Here is a 24,817-nt window from a genome sequence, read left to right as displayed (position 1 = left end):
TAAGAATGTAGTTAGTACACCAACCAATGATGTCTGTCTCACAAACAGTAGCAAATTATTCTCCTGCCACTGAATAATCACTACTGCTCTAAGTACATTTACACCAGAACTAGAAAACCAACAAAAAATTATACTTTAATGTAAGGATAAGTTGTAAAGGTAGGGAAAAGCATTGAACATCACAAGGGAAACATTTTATGAGCTGGAAAGAATTATCTAATGAAAGGAGATACACAACTAGTTGACCAAGAAACACACAATATCAGCTATTTTACTAAGCTACAGTTTAATGTAAAAAGTGGTAAAAGTGTAAAAATTATGCAGAAAAACGTTTTAATTAAATAGTAAGGCATTCAGACACTTCTAGACACAAAGCCAGTATACTTAATTTAACAAAAAAGGTTATAAAATTTGATTAAATAAGCAAAAAAGTATGGAAATCACCAATAATTATAAGCATGGTAATTTAAAGTACTTTTCCTGGATATTTTGTTAGATTTAAGCGTGGTAAAATGTGATAAGCTTAACAAGAATGAACCTGGTAATACAAGGGCTCTATTGTGGTTGGAAGTGTTCACAAGTTGCGGAAATTTGTGGTGAGGCAGAGGATGATAATCCAAAAAAAGGAATTGCTGATTTCATATTGCAGGGGAGAATTGGGTATACATATTGCAAAGCAACAGTTAGTGGAGTGATAGACAACCAGAGTGGCATACAGAGTTTGCAAATGTAATGGATGTAAACAAGAAGAGTCTGGGGAAGCTTAGCTGAACATTAAAGACCAATGGTGAGGATTTCATATGTAAAAAATATCCTGCAGTTGATAAATGTGTGGGACAGGCTCATATAGTCATTAGCACATGTGGCAGTAAATGTACATCCCTTGATTCAGTTAGATAACAGAAGCTTTTGTGAGGGATCATTTGAGCTATTGACTTGATGCAAACATTTCTGACAAAAGTTAAAATAAATGCACATATATATCCATGGAATGACTGAATGCTGGTTGGAACTGTTAAAATAAAATAAAAAAAAACCTTTTGGCCCCATTAAGAATGCACATTTTAGATGAGAATGATACAAGGACTTATTTTCTTCAGTTCATAAAATTGAGCATTCTGTTAAAAATAGATGACAATAGGAAGTTATGGAATGGAACATGGGAGATTTAGGTAATGTGAGGGAAATTGAAACATATTTCATGTGTGTTGAACATTATGGGAATAAAATTAACTATGAGATGTAACAGCCTGCCTGACTCTAATACAGTGTAACATTTGCAGAGTTGTTTTACCATTACTAATAGTATAACCTGAAAGTTGTTTACCTTATTAGTGCATGGTCTTTGATAATGTGAAGCTTTCATGCCTTACAGATTCATAGGTAGGTACTAGGTTATCTGCCCGAAGGCATTTATAAGCCTAGCCAGAAAGTGTTGGCTTTCGCCGTCCCCTTAGATTAGTTCCCTGTGCCTCTGTCCAGCAGAGACATTGACATGATCCCTGGGGTATACTTTCTGTTTCCCATCCACTCATCAAAGTTTCTCTTGGAGAAGGTTAGCAAGGAGCTCTTACTAGATGAATTGCTGTGGGTTTGTTTTTCGCAACGGGGATAATGGCATTTTCTTTGGATATATTTTATGTTATAGTTTGCAAATGAAGGGGCTTTGATGCTTAAAATAGATTTAAAATAATATTTTCTTATAGATTTGTTATGTGTGCTCCTTAGTCTTGATAATGAGATGAAACACTGTAATAGAATTAGAGAAACGTGTTATCTGGTTACAAGATGTATTCGTAAAAAGTAGAAGTACATTTTTTTCTCTCTAGTGCTTGAGCATTCTCATCTTATATAAACACTTGAAGTTTTCTCTGGTAAGCAGCTCAAACTTTGTGAAGTTTCCCACCCATGCAGAGAATCAGGGCTGTTAACAGTTTATGATTTTTTTTCTCAATTTTTTTTTATTTTTCAAATACAGTTAAATAAATTCCATAGTTTTTGTATATACCATCTTAAATAACTATGTCCACTATTTACATCAGCCTGACACTATAACAGAGCTCAAAATATATAATTACTTTATAGGTATAATAATCCAGTTATCAGAGTGTATTTGTTCCGTTATTGTGAAGTGTCAATCAATGATAAGACTTTTATCATGGATTGTTAATAAATGGCTTAGGATGAATCCTTAATTCTTTAATTTTAATTCCCAACAATGCTGTGGTCTTCAGTAGGCTGTAGAAGTCTTCCAAAGTTGGTATTGTGTTTGTATTCCATCTTCTTGTTATACACTTCCTTGAGATTGCAAATATTGTCAATACTAGATACATATGTGACTCATTCAAATGAGGACCTTCATACACATTTAATAATACTAGAGTTTTAGATAAGTTAAACAAAGCATTAAATAAAGCGTATAAAACATTTTTAATACCATTCAAAAATGGCTTAATTTTAACACAGTCAAAAAAACTGTGATTCCAATCTGCATTGTGTATTTGCTCCCACCTCCAGCATATTCCCTTTGTGGAAGATTAATTTTAGTCATTCTATCTGGAGTTAAGAATGCTCTGTGCAAGCATTTCCAATTAAAAACTTTTCAGTATTGTGTAAAGGATGTATGTTTTATTGATAATAAAATATTTGATTTAATTTCTTCAGTTAGCTGTAATGAGTAGCCTTTTCTTACATAATTCCAATATGAGGATTTAGGTGTTGTTTTATATATCAATATCTTGTAAAATTTTGAAATACTATTTCCCATGTCATAATCATTACATATGATTTCATATAGGTATTTCGTAAGTTTAGGTATTTCTTTAAATGAAGAATTACTAATTATTCTGCATAAATTTTGCAAATATATCAGAATGCTTTGCATAGTTAGCCAATCTTTTTGTGGAATTTTGTATGTTGTTTCTATTGTTTGCATATCCAGAACTTTTAGTTCTTTGATACATTGAAACCAACAAATGAATACTTTCTGTTCCCAGGAATTAATTATTTCTCTGTATATTTTATGTGGATAGCTCTTTCTAACTATGAATCAAACCAGATTTTTAAATTTGTATTTGCATTAATAATTTTCATAAATGAGTCAATGTAATAATTAACTATACAAGTTTAGTGGGCTTAGTTATGTTATATTGCATACTAATACATAATATGTGCCATGATGAATTGTTTTTATCTATTTGAATTTTTTTTGTAAATCAAATTCATTTATTGATATTACAGTTAGTAATTCTTTCCAATTTGCAGAATAATTGGGACTTATCCAGTCTGAGATTGTTTTAGATATTTATGCTTTTATATATGTTTCTATATCAGGAAAGTTTAATCCTCCCCCTGATTCCATGGACTGATATGATGTATTAAAGCAATTCTGTTTGTTTTGGGAAACCATAAAAATTTTATTAGGCATGAGTTTATTTCTTTGCGTATATTCTGGTAACAGTTGTATTGCCAACGCTATATATAGAATCTTGGGTAGTAAAACCGTTTTTATTATCTGTAGTCTATCTTCAAATGTTAATGTTATTTTGTTCCACTTTTCCACAGAGATTTTAATTGCATTGATGATATTATTGTAGTTTTTTTAGACTAATTCATTATTATCCTTGCATAACTCAATTCCTAGATATTTTAAGGTAGATTTTTGTTTCCCTATAATGTGATTCCCCTTCGTCTCCAATTCTTTTTTTTTATTTAAAAATAAAAATTTTGATTTTGATTTATTGAAATTGAGTCCTGAAGTCCTGTAAAATGTGTCAATTAAAATATCTAATTCTTCTAATTTATCTTTTCTATTGGATAATGTTAATAACATGTCATCAGCAAAGAGCATTACTTTAGAATTGTATTGTTCATAAACATCTACTCTTTTGATTTTTGTATTGTTACATATTGAATCTGCCAATATTTCAATAGCCAAAGCAAATAGAATCAGTGACATGGGGCATCCTTGCTTAGTACCCTTTGTTATATGTATAGATTCAGAGGTGAAAGAACCTAGCTTAACATACGCTAAATTATTTGTATACATATTCTTTAGTAGATGACCAAAGAAAGGAAGAAATTCAAATAACACCAGCATTTTGAATAAATAGTCCAAATTTAGGGACTCAAAGGATTTCTCTATATCCAAGCCAATTATGAGTGTTCTTTATTTTCTTTATTAACATAATCTATAAGAGAAATTATCCTTTTAATATTGTCATATGTGTGCCTATGATATATAAATCCAGTTTGATCATTATTTATTGTTTTGGACAGTGGTATTTTCATACTGTTAGGTAATATTGTCATAAATATCTTATAGTCGTTATTTAATAATGATATAGGTCTATATGAGGTACAGAGGTTTGGGGATTTGTTTTCCTTTAAGATTGGTGTGATTAAGGAATATCTCCAAGAGGGTGGAATTAATGCTTGTGACTGAAATTCTAATAGGGTTTTATGGAAGAGGGATAGTATCTTTGAAGGAAAAAGTTTATATGTTTCCATAATTATGGCATCTAGAGCTGGAGCTTTATTATTTGTACCCTCTTTTATTGTATGTGTAATTTCTTTGTAGGATATTGGTGCTTGCAGATCTAGTTTTAATTTTTCTGGTATTTTTTTTATATTAGAACATTTTTTATCTAGGTTTAATTGATCAATATGTATATTTTCTTTTTTGAAATGTTCCATATAGTGATTTCTATAGGCATCAAGAATGTCACCTATATCCGAGACATTTTCCCCTTTCTTTTCATGGAAGATACTTTTAATGTTATTAGCTTTTGATTGCATTTTGATTATTGTGGATAAATTATGTAGATATTTGGGAGAAGTGGCCAAGGTATTACTTTTTAGTTTTTCTAAAGCTAAACTAGTTTTATGTTTTAGAATTTCATTGTATTTATTGTTTAATACTTCTACTTCCTTTTCCATCTCCAAATGATTTTGATTTTTTCAGCTTTTACTGAAAAAAGGTTGGATTGTAGAGCTAATAATTCAGAATCCCAGTCTCTGATTTTTTTTATACCAAGTTAGGGTTTTACCATAGATGCAAGTTTTAATGACTCCCATATTGTTATTTTATTTCTATCTGTGGTGTAATTAATATCTAAGAAGAACTATAATTCAGATAATAACCAGGGTTTAAACTCTTTAATTTTAGTTATATATGTTGGAATTCTGGAGTTAAAGATTAATAGTTTGTAGCCATTTTGAAGTTTTAATATCAATGAATTGTGGTCTGAAAAGGGGCAGGGAGTGATTGAGAAATTAATGATTTTAGAGTGTAAGTCATGGGCAGCAAATATTTTATCTATTCTAATTTGGGTACCAAATCTGTGATCTTGATGAGAAAACAACAAAGATTTATCTTCTTTAAATTTGAAAGTATCTACAAGATAAAATGAGTCTACCCACTTGATTAAAGCTTTTGATACAGCAGATGTATGCAGCGGTCTTTTATTTGTAGTTTCAGAAATATCAAATATATAGTTAAAATCTCCTCCTAATGTTAAGTTGCCTTTATAATGATTGGAAATTAAATTCAAGTGTTTTTAACAGTTCTTGATCCACTGCCTGGAAACCAGTATAGATTGGCTAGGGTCCATATTCTGTTATTATATTTAACTATTACTAATGCCATAAGGCCTTCTATAGCTTCATACTTATAAATGATTTCTGAGTTAATCACATTTGTTTTCCATAAAATATTACCCCTTTTGTCTTTGTCTTATAAGTGGATTGTGCCATTGTCATATATTCCTTAGGATTCCATTTGTAATGTTAATTTGTTTTGAAATGAGTTTCTTGAAGAAAGACAATTTGTGCTTTGTTCAGTTTTAAATATGTCAGTAGATTTGATCTCTTGCTAGGATTGTTTAAGCCATTGGTATTTAAAGATAATAATGTTAAATCCATCTTAGGTTACTTAGATTATGTATTTTTTTGTTTTATTGTGACTATTAAACATTTTCCTTTGATAACTATAAAGTATATGTTTGAGCTTTTAAGGGAAATTATCAGTTTTATACTTTGAGTGTTTACCAATAAAGTAATGTTTTGGTCAGGCATACTAAAAATGTTTTTGTGAAATAACAAATTTAAATTAATAAATGTCAACAAAATTAAGATCCACACTAGCCATGGAATGAAAATCATTCCTAATCTGATGGCTAAACCTAACTCCATCAGATTATCACTCATACCTTGACAATCCAGAACATCTGCACTTCATAAATTGAATTATCATATGGAGAGTATTTGTAAAAGGAATAAGCAATATTTACATTATTTTGAACAGACTTGGTACTATTGTAGATTAGACAGAATTCTAATACAATATAAATGTCTACTTATCGTATAAGCAATTAATATTTACATGAAAGATAGATAAGCAAGTCAATCATATTAAAGTAGGATGTATCAAATATAAAACCACAGTAAAAGATTACACCACACAGTTATTTAACATATTCACCCTCATTGATGAAGTCTTTCAAAACGTTTTACTTAATCTAAATAGATGGCAATAATACTGATACCTAATGTTTATAACACAATGTATTTTACTGGATATATCAGAAGATATATTTCATTGTTTGCCAGCACTTAAGTAATCACTTTGTTTGTTGCTAACTTACTTAAAGCATCAAGTTTGTTTTATGTAAACATTGATGAAAGTTCATTTTAATTATCAGTGCATCCCTCTTCCCCCCATTTCTTACATACAAGGATTTTCATATCTGTCATTTATTACTATAAAATGAGTGAAATTAGAGGTTAAAACAACAAATTCACTTATTGTGATTAATGATTACAAGTTCCCTTTCCATATTTATATATTACCATTTTATGGCACATACTGAAAGTTTTTAGATTTAAATGGCAACATTCTATTTTGTATAATCAGCAAAGATTAAACTGAGTGATTATTGTCAATTTAATACTAGTTGTTCAGAATGTAATTGTTACATTCTGTGACATTCCTAGTTCAGGCTTCTATTGCTTCCCTTGAATAACTTTGTCAGTTTGATGTGATGTATAAAACATTAGTTACCTTGGTAACCACTTAAGTATTATGTTTGGTCATGATGGGTTACAAATACTACAATTCAAGTTAAAGCAATTGCATGACTTGTTATGCACATTTAATTATATGAGAAAAGCATCACGCTTCCCATTGATGTTCAGTATAGTGTATGTCATTTATGACAATTTAAAACAGTAGTGTTATTATACTCAAGCCCATGTTATTAAACTGTCTATTGCCAATTTAACACTATTTGTTCAGAATATGATTGTTACATTCTGTGACATTTCAAGTTCAGGCTTCTATTGGTTCTCTTGAACAACTTTGTCAGTTTGATGTCATGTATAAAACACTAGTTACCTTGGTAACTGCTTAAGTATTATATATGGTCAAGATGGGTTGCAAAAACTACAGTTCAAGTTAAAACAATTACATGACTTGTTATGCATATTTACTTATTTAAGACAATCATCATGCTTCCCCTTGATGTTCAATGTAGTGTATGTCATTTATGACAAGTTAATACAGCAGTGTTATTATACACAAGCCCATGTTATTAAATTCAGTCTTTAATATCTAATTTCATCAGACTGCTTCATCTTATGAGACAATTATATATTTTATGTCTAGCTTTACTAAAATCATACATTACATTACTATTGTGTGTGTTTTTTTTTTTTTTTTTGGCTGTTGCTTAGTTATTTGAGAGACCACAAGCTGTTATGCATTATCATTACTTTGTTTCCATTACCATAGCAATCTGGGAGCATCTGTTTCTGTTAGTGTGTCTGTGTACTGCTTACCAGAGGATCACGATGCACCTGAAGCAAACCTTCACTTCACTGCAACTTCAATCCTAAATTCCCTCCCTTTCAGTGAGACAGCAGCCAGCAAAAGAACAGAGAGCAAACAGATCAATGAAGAAAAACCTCCTGACAAGCCACCACAGCAAGAAACAACACACTCCTCCAACCCTCCCACCTCTCAGCAGATGTACAAACAAACCATTCTCTGCCAAAATATCCCAAATCACAGTTCTATCCACCCCCTTCCCCTGGATCCAGGCTAAAACACCAAGTGTCTTTTCTTAATTCACAAGCATCAGTAAACTTCGATCACAAGCCGCAACCCACAGCTTCCCGGAGACGAAAACGGAAACATATATAATAGCTGCCAGACACAGCTCCATCCACATACACCATGTCAGACTTAATCAAACAACACTCAAAGCTATAATACCTGTCATAACTGATATTAATTATGTTTAGACAGAATAATAATGACATTTGTACTAGCTGCCAGGCATGGCTGCATCCATGTACACCATATCAGGACTGATCAAACAGCACTCAAAGCTATGATACCTACCATAATTGATATTAACTATGTTTAGACAGAATAATAATGACATTTGTACTAGCTGCCAGACACAGCTGCATCCACGCACACCATATCAGGATTGAGCAAACAGCACTCGTATCTGTAATACCTGCCATAATTGATATTAACTATATTTAGACGAGAATAAATGACATTTGTAGAGCTTGCTACTATTATTTAACCAGGATATAAATGACATTTCTAAATCATACTTTGAAGAAGGCATTACTCTCCATGACAGCATTTTTTTTTTCAAAACACTCTACTGTTACTACTAGTATATATGATGCTAATTTGTTACATTTGAGTCTGAACTCTGATGAATGGTACCTTGTTGAATTAGTTAATTTATTACTTAAATTATTATAAGTAAAAACAATGAAAAATTAACAAAATAAGTATTCATTGAGTTCAAGTAAGGGAATAGAAACTTCTATGTTTGTATTATATGTTGCTTTGTTTGGCTTATATATAATGTAAATAGTAATTCTTGATCTACCTTTGTGAAGAATTATTGGACTCTTTGAACATTCTGAATAAATCATTACTGTTTCTCAGTTGTTTAAGAATCCTTCCTTTTTAAAAAATAAAAACAGATGACAAGTGTTGTACCATACCAGGTGATACTTTGAGAGATGTAGTTGTAAGAGTTATTTTTTGGGGAGGTAGCTATCGTGGAATCAGTTTTTTGTTTCTTCTTTCTAGCAACAGTCCAAGGATTTGTTTTTTTTTATTCTTTTAAGAGTAGGGGTCATCCATTCCATTTCTTCTGGGACAGGCACTATGATGTTGTTTTTGATGAATATAGCAGCCTCTTCTAAGTCATTAAAGGTTCTCATCTCATTGGCAAAAAGTATTTCCATCTTGGCTGGATTGGCCAGCTATGCTTTAATGTTGCTTTGTTTCCACAGTTTTATTATTGGCCAGACTGTTTTCCTTTGTTCTAGTATTCTGGAAGACTAATCATTGTCAAACCTTTTCAGGCTTTGATTGTATTTTAAAGGTGATTCTCCAAGCAGATTTTAATATTAGTTCCTTGTCCAGAAATGAAAGAAATTTTATAACTATGGATCTAGGTGGAGTATTTGTTGAGTTAGAAGCAGGTTTCCTCAGTGCTCTATGTGCCCTTTCAATACCAAATGAAAGTCCCTCTTTCGAGTCTAATATTTCAGTAATCCAGGTTGTTAAGAATGAAACAATGTCTTCACCTCCGGTGTTTTCAGGCAGACCAAAGATAAGTATGTTGTTTCTCCTTTCCCTGTTTTCTAAGTCATCTATTTTGTTAAGCAGCCATGTATTCTGTTTAAGCAGAAATTCTTTTTGGAATTCTTCCTCTTTGAGTCTCCCTTCAATGCCATTTAAAGAAGTCTCTATAGTTGTTATTTTTGTATGGTGTTGCTGTAATAGTTCCTTAAGAGTATCAGTCTGTTTTTCAGAATTTAATTTGAGGTTTTCTAAGTCATTTTTAAAGCCACCCATCTTCAAAGATAGTTCCTGTAAGGTAGATGTCATCAATTGCAGTTCTTTTTTCAAAGCAGCATCTGGATGAGAATTCCTTGAGTTGTTCATATTCAGTGACTCAATATATCTCCAAGTTACTTGACAGGAAAATGTTTGTACATCTACACCAAAATTGATGTTTATGTAGCTTAGTAGTTTATCTATAGATTTCTGACATTTTAAACTTGAAAATAACAACACTTTCCTATATTATACTAGTTTATGGAGCTCTCAAAATTCAATGCTCTCAGTTGCCCATCTAGGCTGCGCCCCAACAGCTTATGATTTTGATTGCTGGACAGTTTTAGAAGGTTAATTTAAATAATAGGTGGAACCTATGAATAATACTGTAGCTCAAATGTCACTAAGTTCTCAGTTGAACAAAATCAATGAAACCATAAGACTGTGAATGGGGAATACAATAACACACTTAAACTCTGATTTTTGGCTGACTTAAATTAAAATCAAAGTTGTACTGTACTCTTAAGACATCATATAATATAATTCACTATGCTATAGTAGGCTACCAAAAGTTTATTTTTTCTCTTTCTAGATGATTAGTTTTGATATCTTTTTCTGAATGACAAATAAGCATACGGACATACCCTCGCTATTATATAAAGCAGTATAGTTTGTTACATAAGACAAACGATAGGAAAGCTATGCAAAGCATGTAAACCAAAGATTTGGTGAATGTTATACAGTATTTAAATTAAGATCTGTCAGAAGTGTTGTCTCTTTATCGTTTAATAAGGAAAGCAAAATAATGCTGCATGTACTGTGATTTATTCTTGAGTACATTTCTTGAGGACTATATTTGAATGTTTCATAGAAGAATTACATTAATAGCGACACAAACATATATATGGTTTTGGCAACCTTTTTATTAGAAACTTGATGTTAATTTATTTATTATTTATTTATTTATTGTCATTTGTTAACCAGGTTGGTCCATCTGAGCCAAAGGCCCATTTTCAGTGGAGACCCGAGGAGAAAAGCTCCAATTACATATACAAGACAATCCAAAAAGAAAAAGCAGTAACTAATGCAAAAATAAGAATCTCAATATTTCAATAGGACTTCAATTTCAATAATATTGACAAGAGACATTATAAAAATGAGATAAACAATGTCAAAAGGTTAATGTATAAGTTTCAAAAATTCCAAATACAATAGCAGCAGTTGTAGGTCCTGAGAAGGAGTATTTACAAGAGCAGATTTCCAGGATTCTAAATTTCAGTGTTAGAGGAGTGAGAAAAGAAGAAAGTGGGTAGAAAAAGAGCGAGAGAACCTCAAGAGATCAGAAATAGAATATAGGAAGAAATCAGTCAGAAGTCAGAACGGGCTTGACAAGGTTAGGACCAGGTGTTAAGAAGATAAGGTTTGAGTTCTTGTTTGAACTGAAGCTTATAAAGGATGCTTCTTATTTTCAGTGGAAGATAATTCCAGGTGTGAGCTACAGAGTACTTATACAGGGATTTGCCAATATTTTTGATGGCTTATAGATGTCAAGAAGGTGTTTGTCAGATATACGAAGTTGACAGCGGGGGTTATAGAGGGAGACAATGTTAGAAATGTTGGGAAAGGAAGTGGGATCATAAAGAATTGAGTCAGTGATGTGCAGTTGAGAAAGGGACAACTGTTTAGGGAATTCACACCATTGTAATGATTTAAGGGCAAGGCAGTAGTGGGATTTATTAGGCAGATTAGAGGCAAATCCAACTACTTTATTGTATGTTTGCTGTGGTTTAGAGAGAAGTGAAGACTGAAGGTTGGTCAAAACTGTAGCAGCATACAGAAACATAGGGCAATAAGAGAGACAGAGCCAAGGAGGGTTTGGAGGAAGAAGGGAGCAGTTTGTGATTCCGGTACAGCAGATCAAGTTTCTGGTGTTTTTTTTTTTTTTTGTGTTTTTTTTTTTTTTTTTTATGGAATGATGGATGTGTACGCTGAATTTTAATTCATCAGCAATTATAACACCAACTAATTTTGTAAAGGGTTCTGGTCTGATAGTGGTATTGTTGTGGAAGGTAATTGAGAAAGTGGATCTGTGTGGTGCCATTGTTTTGGGAAGGAAAAGTAGAAGCTTTGTCTTTTTTGGGTTTAGACTCAGTTGATTGTCGGCGAGCCAGGTTTCAATGGATATAAATGTGTCCTGGGTAAGAGCAAGGAGTTCTGGGATGCTGTGGGCAGTGGTAATAAGGGTGGAGTTGTCGGCATATTGTAAAAGTGTAGAGGGGTTGGAGGCAGAGGATAGACTGTTAGTAAAAATATTGAAATGGAGAGGTCCCAGTATTGAGCCTTAGGGTACACCAGTGTTAACAGGAAGAAACAGGGAGTTGACAGTTTTCCAGTATATGGATTGTTTTCTATTAGATAATTAGATAGAGAACCAGCTTAAAGATGAGTTGGAGAGATGAAGGTCATGGAGTTTATTAATTAGTTTAGAGTGACAGACAGTATCAAAAGCTTTGGAGAGGTCAAGGAAAAGATAGGAAACTAGTAGGTTATTGCCATGGGCCTCTGATGCAGTTTGGGTAAATGAGAGCAGGGCTTTAGAAGTGCTATGGTGAGGGCTGAAGCCATGTTGGGTGGGAGTAAGGAGGTTATTATTTAGCAGGTGTTTTAAGTAGCTGAGTGTGGACACACTTTTCAAGAATTTTGGAAAGGGTGGATAGTATAGCAATAGGTCATTAGTTGAATGGGTCAGTGGAGTTACCTCCTTTGTGAAAAGAGATTGTGTAGAAGGATTTCCAGAAGTCTGGAACGAGAGATTCAGTAATAGGAAAAGTAATAAGACTACAGACAAGGTAAGCGATAGCACTGGAAGCAATTTTAAGGATGTAGGAAGGTAAATTGTCAACAGAGGGAGAGCAGGGCTTAAGTTTATTTAGTTGTGATTTGATGAAGGGAGTGGGAACTGGTTTTAGGGAGAATGTATTAGAGGAAAAAGGTCTGGGATGAGAGGGTAGAGAGATGGCAGTAGAGCTATTTGGAGTTAGTTTTTGGATATTTTCAATAAAATAATTATTTAAGAGAGCAGCAGTCTCAGAGGCAGTATTAAGAGGGAAAGGAGTGGGGGTAGGATGATTACCAGGGCTGAGGATTTTATTTATGCTAGACCAGAATTTTTGGGGTTGTTGTGTGGGCTATTTTGATTGGAGCCAAAGAAATGTTTTTGTCTCTGATAATTTTTTTTACACCTGTTTCTAAGTTCCTTGTAGTGTTGGAGTAAGGGAGGAGTTTTACTTCTGGCCCAAATTTTCCAGACAGCATCCCTCTGATGCATGATAGAGTGTGTTTGCTTAGATAGCCAGGGGAGAAATTTTGATTTTACCCTGATTTTCCTGGAAGGTGCCATAGAGTTTAGTACATTTTTATTTTATTTTTATTTTACTTTTGTTGACCGGGCTGGTCCAACTGGATTTATGTCCATTTTCAGCAGAGGCCCGGGGAGAAAAGCTCCAAGTGAAATACATTAAACATTGAGCATTAATCATTAAAAGCATTTAACATTAAAAAAAGTTGCACATATAGTTCAGAGAAAAAAAATATATAATATTTTTTACAGTGTCTGCAATAAGCAAAATAAGAACATCATGGGGAAAATTCGAATTTGAATTTAGTAGTAAGTTTTTGACAAGATTTGAAGCAAGATAAGTGAGAGTTCTAGGAGCAGAATGCTAGCTAGTCAGGGTTAGAGCAGGGGCAGAGCCAGTGAGTTAGGAGGTGAGTTCAGGGGCAGAGCCAGTGAGTTAGGAGGTGAGTTTTGAGTTGGGATTTGAAGCTGGGAAGAGTGGAGAGAGCAGTGAGGTTGGAAGGAAGGGAGTTCCAGACTTTTCCAATTGTGTTGGAGAACAAGGAATCGCCTGCTAAGTTGTTGGATTTACAGGTAGACATTAGACGTTTGTTAGAGGAATGCAGACTTTTGAGATTACAATAAGGGCTAATGAGAGTAGTGAGTATAGGGGTGCTGGCAGGTTTGTAGAGGATTTTATGGGCTAAAGAGAGCTGGTGAAATAAGATGAGATTATGCAGTTCTAGCCATCCCAGTTGTTTTAAGTTTAGGCAGTGGTGAGTTCTAAAGGTAGAGCCAGAGGCAAACCTGGCAATACTGTTGTAGGCAACAGTTAGTTTGGAGAGGTTAGTTTTGGACAGATATGTATAAATGGGGGAGGCGCAGAGTAGAAATCAAATGGGTATGTGCTATGGAAGTTCTGGCTAGTGGTGTAAGAAATTATTTAATTTTAAACAAGGAGACAAGTTTTCTGTTGACTAGTTTTATTGTGCTGTTAATGTGAGAGTCAAAGCATAGGTTGTTGTCTATCTGTACTCCGAGGAGCTTGGTGGAGGGGTCAGGAGATATGTAGGTGCCATTAATAGAGAAGACAGAGAAGATGAGTGGAGAGGATTTTCGAGTGGGGGAGAAAAGTAATAGTTTGGTTTTCTTGGGGTTTAAGATTAGGCATCTGTTTAAGAACCATTTTTCAACATTTTGGAAAGTCTGTTGGGTGATAGAGTGCAATTCAGAGGGTGATGCGGCAGAACAAATCAAAGTAGAATCATCAGCATATTGTATACAGGTAGCAGAGGACAGACTGGTATGTAGATCATTGATGAAGATTGAGAACAGAAGGGGGCCCAGTATTGATCCTTGGGGGACTCCAAGGGTAATAGGTAGGAGGTTGGATAAGCTGTTTTCCCAGCGCACTGACTGCTGTCTGTTAAGAAGATGTGATTTGAACCATTTTATTGCACCAAAGTCAAGAGCAAAAGTTTTAAATAAGTTTTATAGTATTTGGTGGTTGAGCATATCAAAAGTTTTGGATAGGTCAATAAAGAGAGCAAAGGTTAGTATGTTATTTTTCCGGTTTTTGTTGATACAGTCAGTAAAGGAAAGAAGGGCTGAGGTGGTGCTGTGGTAAGGCCTGAAGCCATGTTGACAGTCAGCTAGTAGGTTGTGGTTTAACAGGTGTTTAAGAAGTTGTTTTTGGATGCATTTCTCCATGATTTGATGATGATAGATCACATCTAGAAACAGAGTATTGATAGAGGCTACAGCATCATGGGTGAGGATTGCTGAGTAAGGACCAGTTAATGTTGGACAATGTGGAGATGAAATAGGATTGAAGTGAGTCAGATCATGGCGTTCTTTGTAAAGGTGTTCATTGGGAAGGTGTTGGGAGTATCTATGAATATAAATCGGGGAATGGTCACTTAGGGATTTAGGGAGAATGCCAGGGTTATGGTAAAGACGAGTGTCTGAAGTAAGGATCCAGTCTATTACAGATCCCTATTTCAGACCCTCCTCTGAAGTAAGGATCCATTATATTATAGATCCTGAAGTAGAGATCCTATTGTACGTGGTAGAGGAAGATATGGAAGCCATATAGATTGAGACTATGAGTAGGAGATGGGGAAGAAAGTGTTGTCCAGTCTATGTTTATGTCACCAAGTATGATAGTTTCATAGGCAATATTTAGGGTAAGTAAGGAGAGAACATTTTCAAGGATAGGGATGTTGTCCCCTGGGGGAATGCAGATGGACCTGGTAGGTTGGAAACAAGGGTACATAGAAAGGATGTGCATGCAGCAAGGTATTTAAATGCTGCCAGTATGCATCCAATGCATATCTATAGAGGTATTATAAAATCTCAGCTGATAAGGGTTAGTAGGTTAACAACTGATGAGGAAGTTTTCTTGGAAGAAACTGAGAAGATGAGGAAAGAATTTATTGAGAATGGGTATCATCCTAGAGATGTTAATATGAGTTATGAGGAGGTGAAGCAAGGAAGAAGGGGCCCCTATAGACCAGTTTTTGGTTCTTTATCCCTGAACCACTTATGTTGCACAACAGAAGGGGAAGGTGATAGGTCAGTTAACAGTTCTGTTCTTAGATTTACCACCACTTATAATGCTAATACTAATAATGTCTGTAAAATAATTAAAAAGAATTGGATAATTTTGATGTCTCAACCAGACTTAAAAGATTTACTAGGTCCAGTTCCAAGGTTTGCTTTTAGAAATGGTCAAACGTTTAAACAAATTTTATGTTATAAGGATTTTTTGACAGAATTCGTCCCTATACGAGCTAGTATGGGGACCTTTAAGTGTTACAAATGTGTCTGTTGTTCTGATATCAATGATAGTAGTAGTAGCTTCCAGCACCCCATAACAGGTGAATGGTTTAAATTTGTTTCTCGAGCAGATTGTAATACCACTAAGCTAGTTTATCTTGCTAACTGCACTTCATGTAATGTTTTTTATGTGGGGAAAACATCTAGGAAGCTTAAAGATAGAATAACAGAGCATAGGTCTGAGATTAAAAGGAAGGTTGAGACAAACGCATTATTCAGACATTTACATGAATTTCGAACACATGCATTTAAATTTAGGTGCATCTGTACGGTACAAATGGGCATTAGGGGTGGTGATCTAGATAATATTTTGTTATTGAAGGAATATGAATGGATTGTACGTCTACAGGCTGATAAACCTCCGGGCCTAAATGGGTCAGTAAGTATAAAACCAGTGTTAGTTAAGCGACAAAGGGAGAATTTATGAGAATTGATTTGTCTTATCATTTTTTCTAATGTTTCTTATATTTTATTTTAATATGGATGATTTAAGTATATTTATATATTTTTTATATATGTATTTTATAAGTATAATAGAGTATTTAAGAAATTTAGGTATGATGTGCTTTTAAATAATTTGCATAATTAGTTTGGGTCTTTATCTGAATGGCTGGCTTGTTCATGTGATTTTCAAATGTTCCTCTATTTAAATGTGGTTTGTATAAGTTGATTTTATGTGCTGATGAAGGGTGTAGACCCGAAAGCTTCATTAAAGCTGTTTGTTCATGACTACTGTGTTTTTGGATAGTATTTAAAGTGCCACAGTACTAAGAAATCCATATATAAAACAGAATAAGAAACAAGAAATAGAAAAAAAAAATGTGAATAAAATCCAAGCATAACATCCATACATATACACTAATATATATGCTTTTAATACAGGTTTAATAGATATTTTATCATTAAGTCCACTCCCCTTATTCACCCTCATTCTAATAATCCATCCCATCTCACTTGTTTCAGTTATGTTTCTTACATCTCCCCCTCTTATACTAGGTGTCATAGTGTCAATGGCTAGAAACTTAAAGCTATGGGCTGTGCCCTTCTGTATAGCATGTTTTGCCAGAGCATTGGCACTAATCCCATTATTAATATTGTAAATATGTTCTCTTATTCTGTCTGAAAACCCAAATGCCCTCTTTCACCCCTGCTTTTCACTCTAATTATGGAACCATTTGCTGATTTTATTAGGTCAAATGTAGACATAAAAGGCATTAGCATAAGTGTGAATTTGGTTTCTAAAGTCCAATTATTTGCTGATGACATTCTTCTAACATTGAGTGACAGTGATAGTTCCCTGTCTGTTATATTTAAGCCAATCAATGTGCTCCAAAAAAATCTGGCTTCTCCTTTAATGATAACAAAACAAAAATACTACCCATAAATGCCAATATTGATAGGATAAATTATAGACTTATCAAATACATTGTCAAATACATTGTCAAAGAGAGAGAAAAATGAACTATTTGGGGATGATTATAACACATATTCATAATATAATAAATTACAATTATATAACAGCATAATCAGTATAAAGAATCTAATAAATAAATGGAACAAAGTTTTCTTCACAATGGAAGGGTGACTATCTATAATTAAAATGATTATTTTACCAAGCATCTTATGTTATTCAGTCATTATCTTTACCTCTATCTAAAACATGTATTAATAAATTTAATACATTAATTTTAAAATTTCTTTGGTTTCCCAACAATCCATGAATTGCCTTAAATCATCATATAAGGGACTAAATAGCAGGAGGGGTTGGACTACCTGATCTAAAAATTATATTATTTATCATTATTAAAACAATATCTCTTTGGCTAAATAATATTTACATAGCCAGATGGAAAGGGTTTCTGGGATGCCTTTACATAAAATTTAAACATAGACTCTTATCATAATCTTATACTACACAATAGTTTACATTGGTTACTAAAAGATTAGTTTTCAGAAAGGAGTCACCAGACAACTGACTTTTAGTATATTTGTACTATATTAAATACCTTTAGAAACTTAATTTATAGAAATCCAACATTTAAGGCATGGATTTTTCTTATTTTCCCTATAGCATATACTCAAAATAATATTTTCACTTCAATGTTAGACACGGTGATTACAAAAAAATCAAAAATATGATATATTGGTTTCAATTAATGAGTAATGAAAAAACTGCATTCTGTTGATTATATCATAAGTAAATATGATTTAAGCAAAGATATGTGGTTGGATGTACAATCTTGCAGACAATATGTAGAAGGCAAAATTAAGTTAAAGCAACCGATGGTAAGCGATCTCATCCCAAAATTAATTGAATTTTTAACATTATTAATTCAACAAGACAAACTGGGAGAGGATCTCTTATCTAAATTATATAGCGTGGAGAGGAAAGAAACAAAAAGTTGCAATGACAATTATTGGAACTATTTTACTCACATTAATAACATGTCTCCAGATTAAGATGATAAAAAATAAAAATCATATTTAATATCTTAAAAACAGACAATTTCTCTTAGATGGAAACTTTTCTTACTTGGAAATTCTTGCACAGATCTTTCTTCACACCTCATAAAATTGAATTAATGTTTAAAAAGAAGCAAGTTTGCTGGAGCTGTAAGAAGCTTAAAGCAGATTGGCAACACATGTTCTTTGATTGTGTTGTACTTATACTTTATTGGAATAACATTAATCTATTTTACAGGCTTTATTTGGGGACATTTTTTTTTATGTAAGTCATTAGTTCTTTTTAATACCCCTATTCCTGTTTGTGTTAAAAGAATGAAATACCTTCTTTTATGATCCATTTTATCAATTGCGAGGAAAATTATAACCAAGAATTGGAAGAATGAAGGTTACTGCAACTGAGGTATGTTATTCGGAAATGATCACCATTAAATCAAGATCTACTAGAATCATCTCCTATTATAATACATGGACAAATTTGAAGGAACTGCTTGATAAACAAAAATAGCTATACGCATATCAATTGTAATGTACACGATTTTTTTGAGATTCTTCATTGTTACTAGATACTCTTATAAATAGTTGTTCTTGTTTGTTCTTGTTCATATTGTTCTTTTTTATGCTCTCAAATTTCTAAACACAATTATTGTTGTGATCAATTTGTTTAGTTAAAATCTAATAAAAAAAATTTCAAATAAATAAATAAATGAACCCACAGAGAGGGCTATCAATCTTTCCTGATAACTAATATTTTTGATGATAGTGACCTTTTAGGAATATCTGAGATCTCTCAAGCTGAGTGATTTATTTAGAGAACTACATGTCAAAGAGAGTATTTTATTCAATAATGGGTCAGATGAGATATGAGCAAACGAGAGTTAAGACTTTTTTATATCTAGAGGAATGACTCTGGAATTACTTGAACCAGAAAGAAAGCTTTCTGGACTACTGAAGAGACATGTAGATTAAATGATAAGGAATTATCAACAAGAGTGACTTGTTCCCTTAAGACAGTGTCTGATTGAAGAGATGTGTTACCTATATAATATGGAAAAATGTTTTGTTTAGAAATATCTACTATACTACATTTTTTCTCATTTAATTTGAGTCCATTTATTAATTTGAAACATAAAAATTATTTTCATAGTACAGCAACTGTAATAATTTTGTGGTAATTTTACAGGGTTTAATCCCTTCTGGACTGTGCATTTTGACTGTGAGGCTACAGTCTTGGGATCCAACCTGGCTAGTCCTAAATAAATCCATGCAGAACTACCACCCAAGCAAGATATTACAGATATAGTTTAGTCTTGTGTACACTGAAACTAAGTTGGTTTACCGCATGCAGACAACAGTAACAATGATGGAGCAAAAGGTCATTGAAGGTCATTGGTATTCACGCCGCTAAGTTTGCAACCCAGACATCCTTAGTTCAGTTAATGGACCAGGTAATGGGTGAACCAGGAAAGCTGGAGGTGTGGCTTTATGTCAGCTCACACACTGAGAAATGGAGAAGGGATATTCACCCACAGTTAGAAATACTGTCAGTGACGACACAGCGCCATAGATGTGTGTAGGATTGTCATTACAATTCAGCACAGAATGCAGAGGAGAATGGGGATAAATAATGCTACGTGTGACAACGCATGCCATTTCAGTAGCTTTATCCAGGAAAGGGATTCAAAAGCTGACCTGGCATGTGTAGGATCATGTATATGATACCGCTGGAATTTCTGCTCTGAACTACTTCTGCTTCCTAACTTGCAATGGAGGAGCCCCAGCTCTGGGTTATTACCTCTGTGGTAGTACCAGGGACACAAAGGAAAAAAAATGGATCATTAGGAACCAACTTGACCAGCTAATGTTCAGCCAGAGGGCATACAAAGTGGGACAAAAAATGTCATCACTGTCTCCTTAAGATGACTATATTTTAGTGCACAGCTTTTATTAGGGTATTTCAAGCCACAGTCAGCATAATAATGCAGCCTGTAATTGCTGTTGTCAGAACATGGCTCACACTAATACATGAGGGTATATCACCCTATATATTTCTCCCTAAATCATGGAAATATTTTGAAGAATTGTTTTATTTTGCACTATTTTTCATTAGTATGGGTCATCCCTTGAAGTATATGGACCTGCATTTAAAAGTGTAGCTTTGTAAGGAATTTATTTTACTTTCTGAGTTCAGAAATTGCAAAATTCTAGATAAAGCAACATAGTTACTTAGTGGTACAAAATATGACAATTCTGATGTCATCACAGTAGATCTATGAAACAATAGTAATCACAGTATACCAGAATTTAATAAAAGCAGCATAAATGTAAAACAAGTGGTTCTATTTTGACTATGCAAACAAAATCCTGTTTACTTACCTCTCCAACAGTGATATGAGTTAAAGTTTTCATGCTCACTAATTTTTCAAATGCCACTGTGGAAATTGCCGCTTTCAGTCTTGTAGCTGTGCGATAGTTAATAGCCCAGGCTAAGGCAAAGAAGAACGACTTTGATGCTTCAGTGATAAAAAGTGCTATAGAGAGTCCTACACCATGCACGGTATCATTTGAAGCACTTTCAATATACTTCAGGATATTGTGGGTTAAGATACTCTGCAAAATAAATAAATAAAAACATAATGATGAATAGTTAATAAAAGCATTGCTGTGACACAATGTCTGAATTTTGTAGTAAATCTTTCTATAGCGTTGTGCAGAGTATTCTATACTATATTGTACCACAACTGTCCCTTCTACAGTATAATTGTTATTTTCATGTTAAATATATACTGCAGCTTTATTTTATAAAAATGTATAACGAATTAAAGAGTTCTTTTTAGGGACATAACAGTTTACAAAAGATGAACCATGAGATTACCAATTTGTTGCAGCAGACTGTGCAAACTGGCAATAGTTCAAAGTTGCTGCACTTTTCCTTGAAAAGTTCCAATTGTTGACTGCCTGCTATATCCAGTCCTATTACACTGATGCAAACATATGGAAATCCCTTCTCACTTTATCTACAAAATGGGCTTTAATATAGATTTTACAGGGCGGGGGGGGGGGGGTAATCCCAACCTTTCTGCTCAATGTATCATATCATGCTCAGCATAACAACACTTCACTAAGCCAGCAATTGATGAACCTGGACCGGGGCCTTGATCCACAGAGATGTCAGATTGTGGCATCAGATGAACCTGGACTGGGACCTTGATACACAGAGACATCAGATTGTGGCATCAGATGAACCTGGACCGAGACCTTGATACACCGAGACATCAGATTGTGGCATCAGATTTGATTATAAATAAGGCTGAGTCAGTAAGTCTATCCTGCATGAAGGGTAGGGAGGCTTATGCTCCTCCACAAAAAAAAAAATAAATTGAAGCTCATGAAATTTTCATTTTGGACATTCCTTATTACATTGTCACTATTTATAGAGTTGATCTCAGAACTAATCTGCTATATTTCACTCAACAATTTCTTTTATGCAAGTTTGTAATGGTCAAGGTGCAATAATTGGTACATTTAAAAAGTCTTAATTTCAGATAAAAGGCTAAAAATGTGTGCTAAATAGAATTACAAAGTAGGTCTAGGCACTTTGTTAAATCCACAACAATCTTTTCTGACTGAGAAGTGCATGAAACTTCTGTTTAAACTTTCAAAAAACAAAACAGAAGGACATCTAATTATATAGTGTCCTGCAGTTTCTTTTTTTGTTTGTTTTATGCTTTCACTGCCTGCTGACCACCACTTCCTCTCATATTGGAGCTTTCTGTACACTCTCTTGGCTATAGTCTGGCAAGGCTTTAAATACAGTTATGGCACACTGAAAGCATGAACAGGATCTCAATATAAATGTGCAACAACTGCCTTAAAACAAACTACTGTAAATTTGCATCTCTGTTCCATAGTCTTAATACTATTAAAACACTTGAGGTTAAATCATTCAAACTACCAACATAGCAGGCATTGTTTTATTGTTTAAACATCTTGCAATATAAATCCTATAATGTGTTTATCATGAATCATTAAGTTGAAAGCTCTGGAAACACTGTAATGCTCCTAACCCCCCACCCCTGTGGCACTCTTAGAACTTTTGGCTGCCTTACAGACTTACTGAAACATATGGAAAAGGAACAAATGACAGCTAGAGTCTTGGTGAACTTCATTAAGGTGTTAACTCTTTGAAATATGTAGCCAATCAGAAAAAAAATCAGACATGAGCCCTGTCAAAAATATTTCCATTTAGTCTCATTGTGAGACTTCAAGTAGGAAATTGTGCAGCCTGATGTTGAAGCTCTACAAGTTTAAACTGAAACCTTATATTACAATAATTTTCTGTTTTCAGTAATCTGCCAAAGGCTATCTAAACTAAAATTATGACTGGCACATATGGCAAAAGTATAATAAAGATACATTTTTGATAAAGCTATGTAGCTCTGCATCTGTTAGCACCACAGGGGTCCTAATTTTATAGGTTGCACCTACCAAGAGGGCAAGTTTGCACATTCATGTCTCTACCCCCAGATGAATTTATACATATGCAAATTTTGAGAGTTATGATTTTGAACCTTATATTATGATTTTTGATGGCTCCCTGCTATTATTTTGAAAGCTGAGAGGTTGACAGTTATGCATGGGGTTCTAGAAATAATGGAACAATTTCATGCACTTAGAAATTGTTCTTGCCTAGTAGTGAAACAACTGTATAGCTGCCTTGAAAGACTTTGTGCTTATACCATGTGATTGCGAAGTGCTTGTCAGTTATGGTAAGGCAAGCATTCTGAAATGGGTTATTAATTCATGCGTCTATTAATTAATTAATTAATAATTCATTCATTCATTCATTTATTAAGTGGATTAGTAAGATAGCCCCAAAAGCTTTATAATCAATTATTTTATTCAGTCATATTTACACTGAAATCCAAATTCAGTATTTAATAAACTTTCATGTGTGTAAACCACTACAAAGCAGATACTATATGCTGTTAACTATCAATACCTAAAAGATAACTATGCAACAAACTAATGACATTAGGAATTAAAAATCACGAAAAATATGTGCACCCCACACTACCTTATCACAATTAGTAGAACCATTATAAGCTGAACCAAAGGGCTCCCAGCTAGGTAGAAGACAAGGGAAACCAATCACCTTGCCCTTATTCTTGTTCACTGAAAAAGGGCACCACACATCAAAGTATTATACCAAGCTCCAAACCTGAAATATGTGAAAGGTGTAAGTGCCTCCACCTAAGTTCACTTGTCTGTTTGACAATGAGTAACATAGGTACAATAAGTTATGACTCAGATGAGTAGACTGCAAAAAAAAAAAAAATATATATATATATATATATATATATATATATATATATATATATGGGTCCCCTTCATATATATGGGTCCCCTTCATATGATCGAACTTTCAAAAGTTTGACTTTCATATGGTCGAGACAATATGATCGAACTTGAGATCTCCATACAGCACAAAATGGGAAGATTTGCCTTTACCATACTGTAGTGTGATCTCGGAGTTGGTATAACTTTCAAGTAATTTTTTTCTTTTGTTTTATTTTTTTTTTATCAGATGTTCATACGAACTTTTAAACGTTTGATCATATGTTCTCGGCCATATGAAAGTCAAACATATGAAAGTTCGAACATCTGAAGTAGACCATATATATATATATATATATATATATATATATATATATATATATATATATATATATATAGATCTATGTTACAATAAAGAAACATCAATACCTCAAACATTAGAATATCAAGACGAAATATATAAAATGTGAAAATCATGGACGATGATAAAGTCGAACTACAAATTATAATATTGAGGATAACTAGTGCAAAATACATGGGTTGTGCCTCTGTGTTACATGTTGGTGTATTCTCCGCTACTCACCTTCGATGTTATATGTTTTGATGTTATCATTGTTTGTTATTTTCACATTTCGTGTATTTTGTCTCCATGTTTTCACATTTGAGGTAATGATGCTTTGTTACTACAACACAGACCTATATATATATATATATATATATATATATATATATATATATATATATATATAGGTCTACTTCTAAATGTTGAAGTTTCAGAATGTCAACTTTCCTATGGTCGAGACCATAAATTTGAAGTTTTGAAACTTAAAACCATTTAAATGGAGATCGCTGTACAGTAAGGAACGTTATATTTACCGTTTTCTTCTCTGTAGTATGATCTTGGAAATGGTATATTTAATTAGCAGGGGGTGTGGGAGGTGCAGAAGAGCTTACCCCCTACAAACATT

The 24,817-nt window shown here is 33.4% G+C and overlaps 1 protein-coding gene across 1 annotated transcript in view; it reads right to left on the bottom strand.

Annotated features, from left to right (window-relative positions):
* Positions 1-24,817, bottom strand: part of ABCC12 (ATP binding cassette subfamily C member 12) — a 1,155,696-nt gene that overhangs the window by 696,121 nt on the left and 434,758 nt on the right. The window contains exon 6 of the mRNA XM_044081948.1: positions 20,889-21,122. Coding sequence (XP_043937883.1) covers positions 20,889-21,122 — 234 coding nt within the window. The remainder of the gene's footprint in view (positions 1-20,888; positions 21,123-24,817) is intronic.

This window comes from Protopterus annectens, chromosome 8.part1 (genome assembly GCF_019279795.1).
Source record: "Protopterus annectens isolate FY-2018-M chromosome 8.part1, PAN1.0, whole genome shotgun sequence".
Lineage (NCBI taxonomy): Eukaryota > Metazoa > Chordata > Ceratodontiformes > Protopteridae > Protopterus > Protopterus annectens.
The sequence above is the reverse complement of the archived record's forward strand: the minus strand, read 5'-3'. Positions and strand labels throughout refer to the sequence as shown.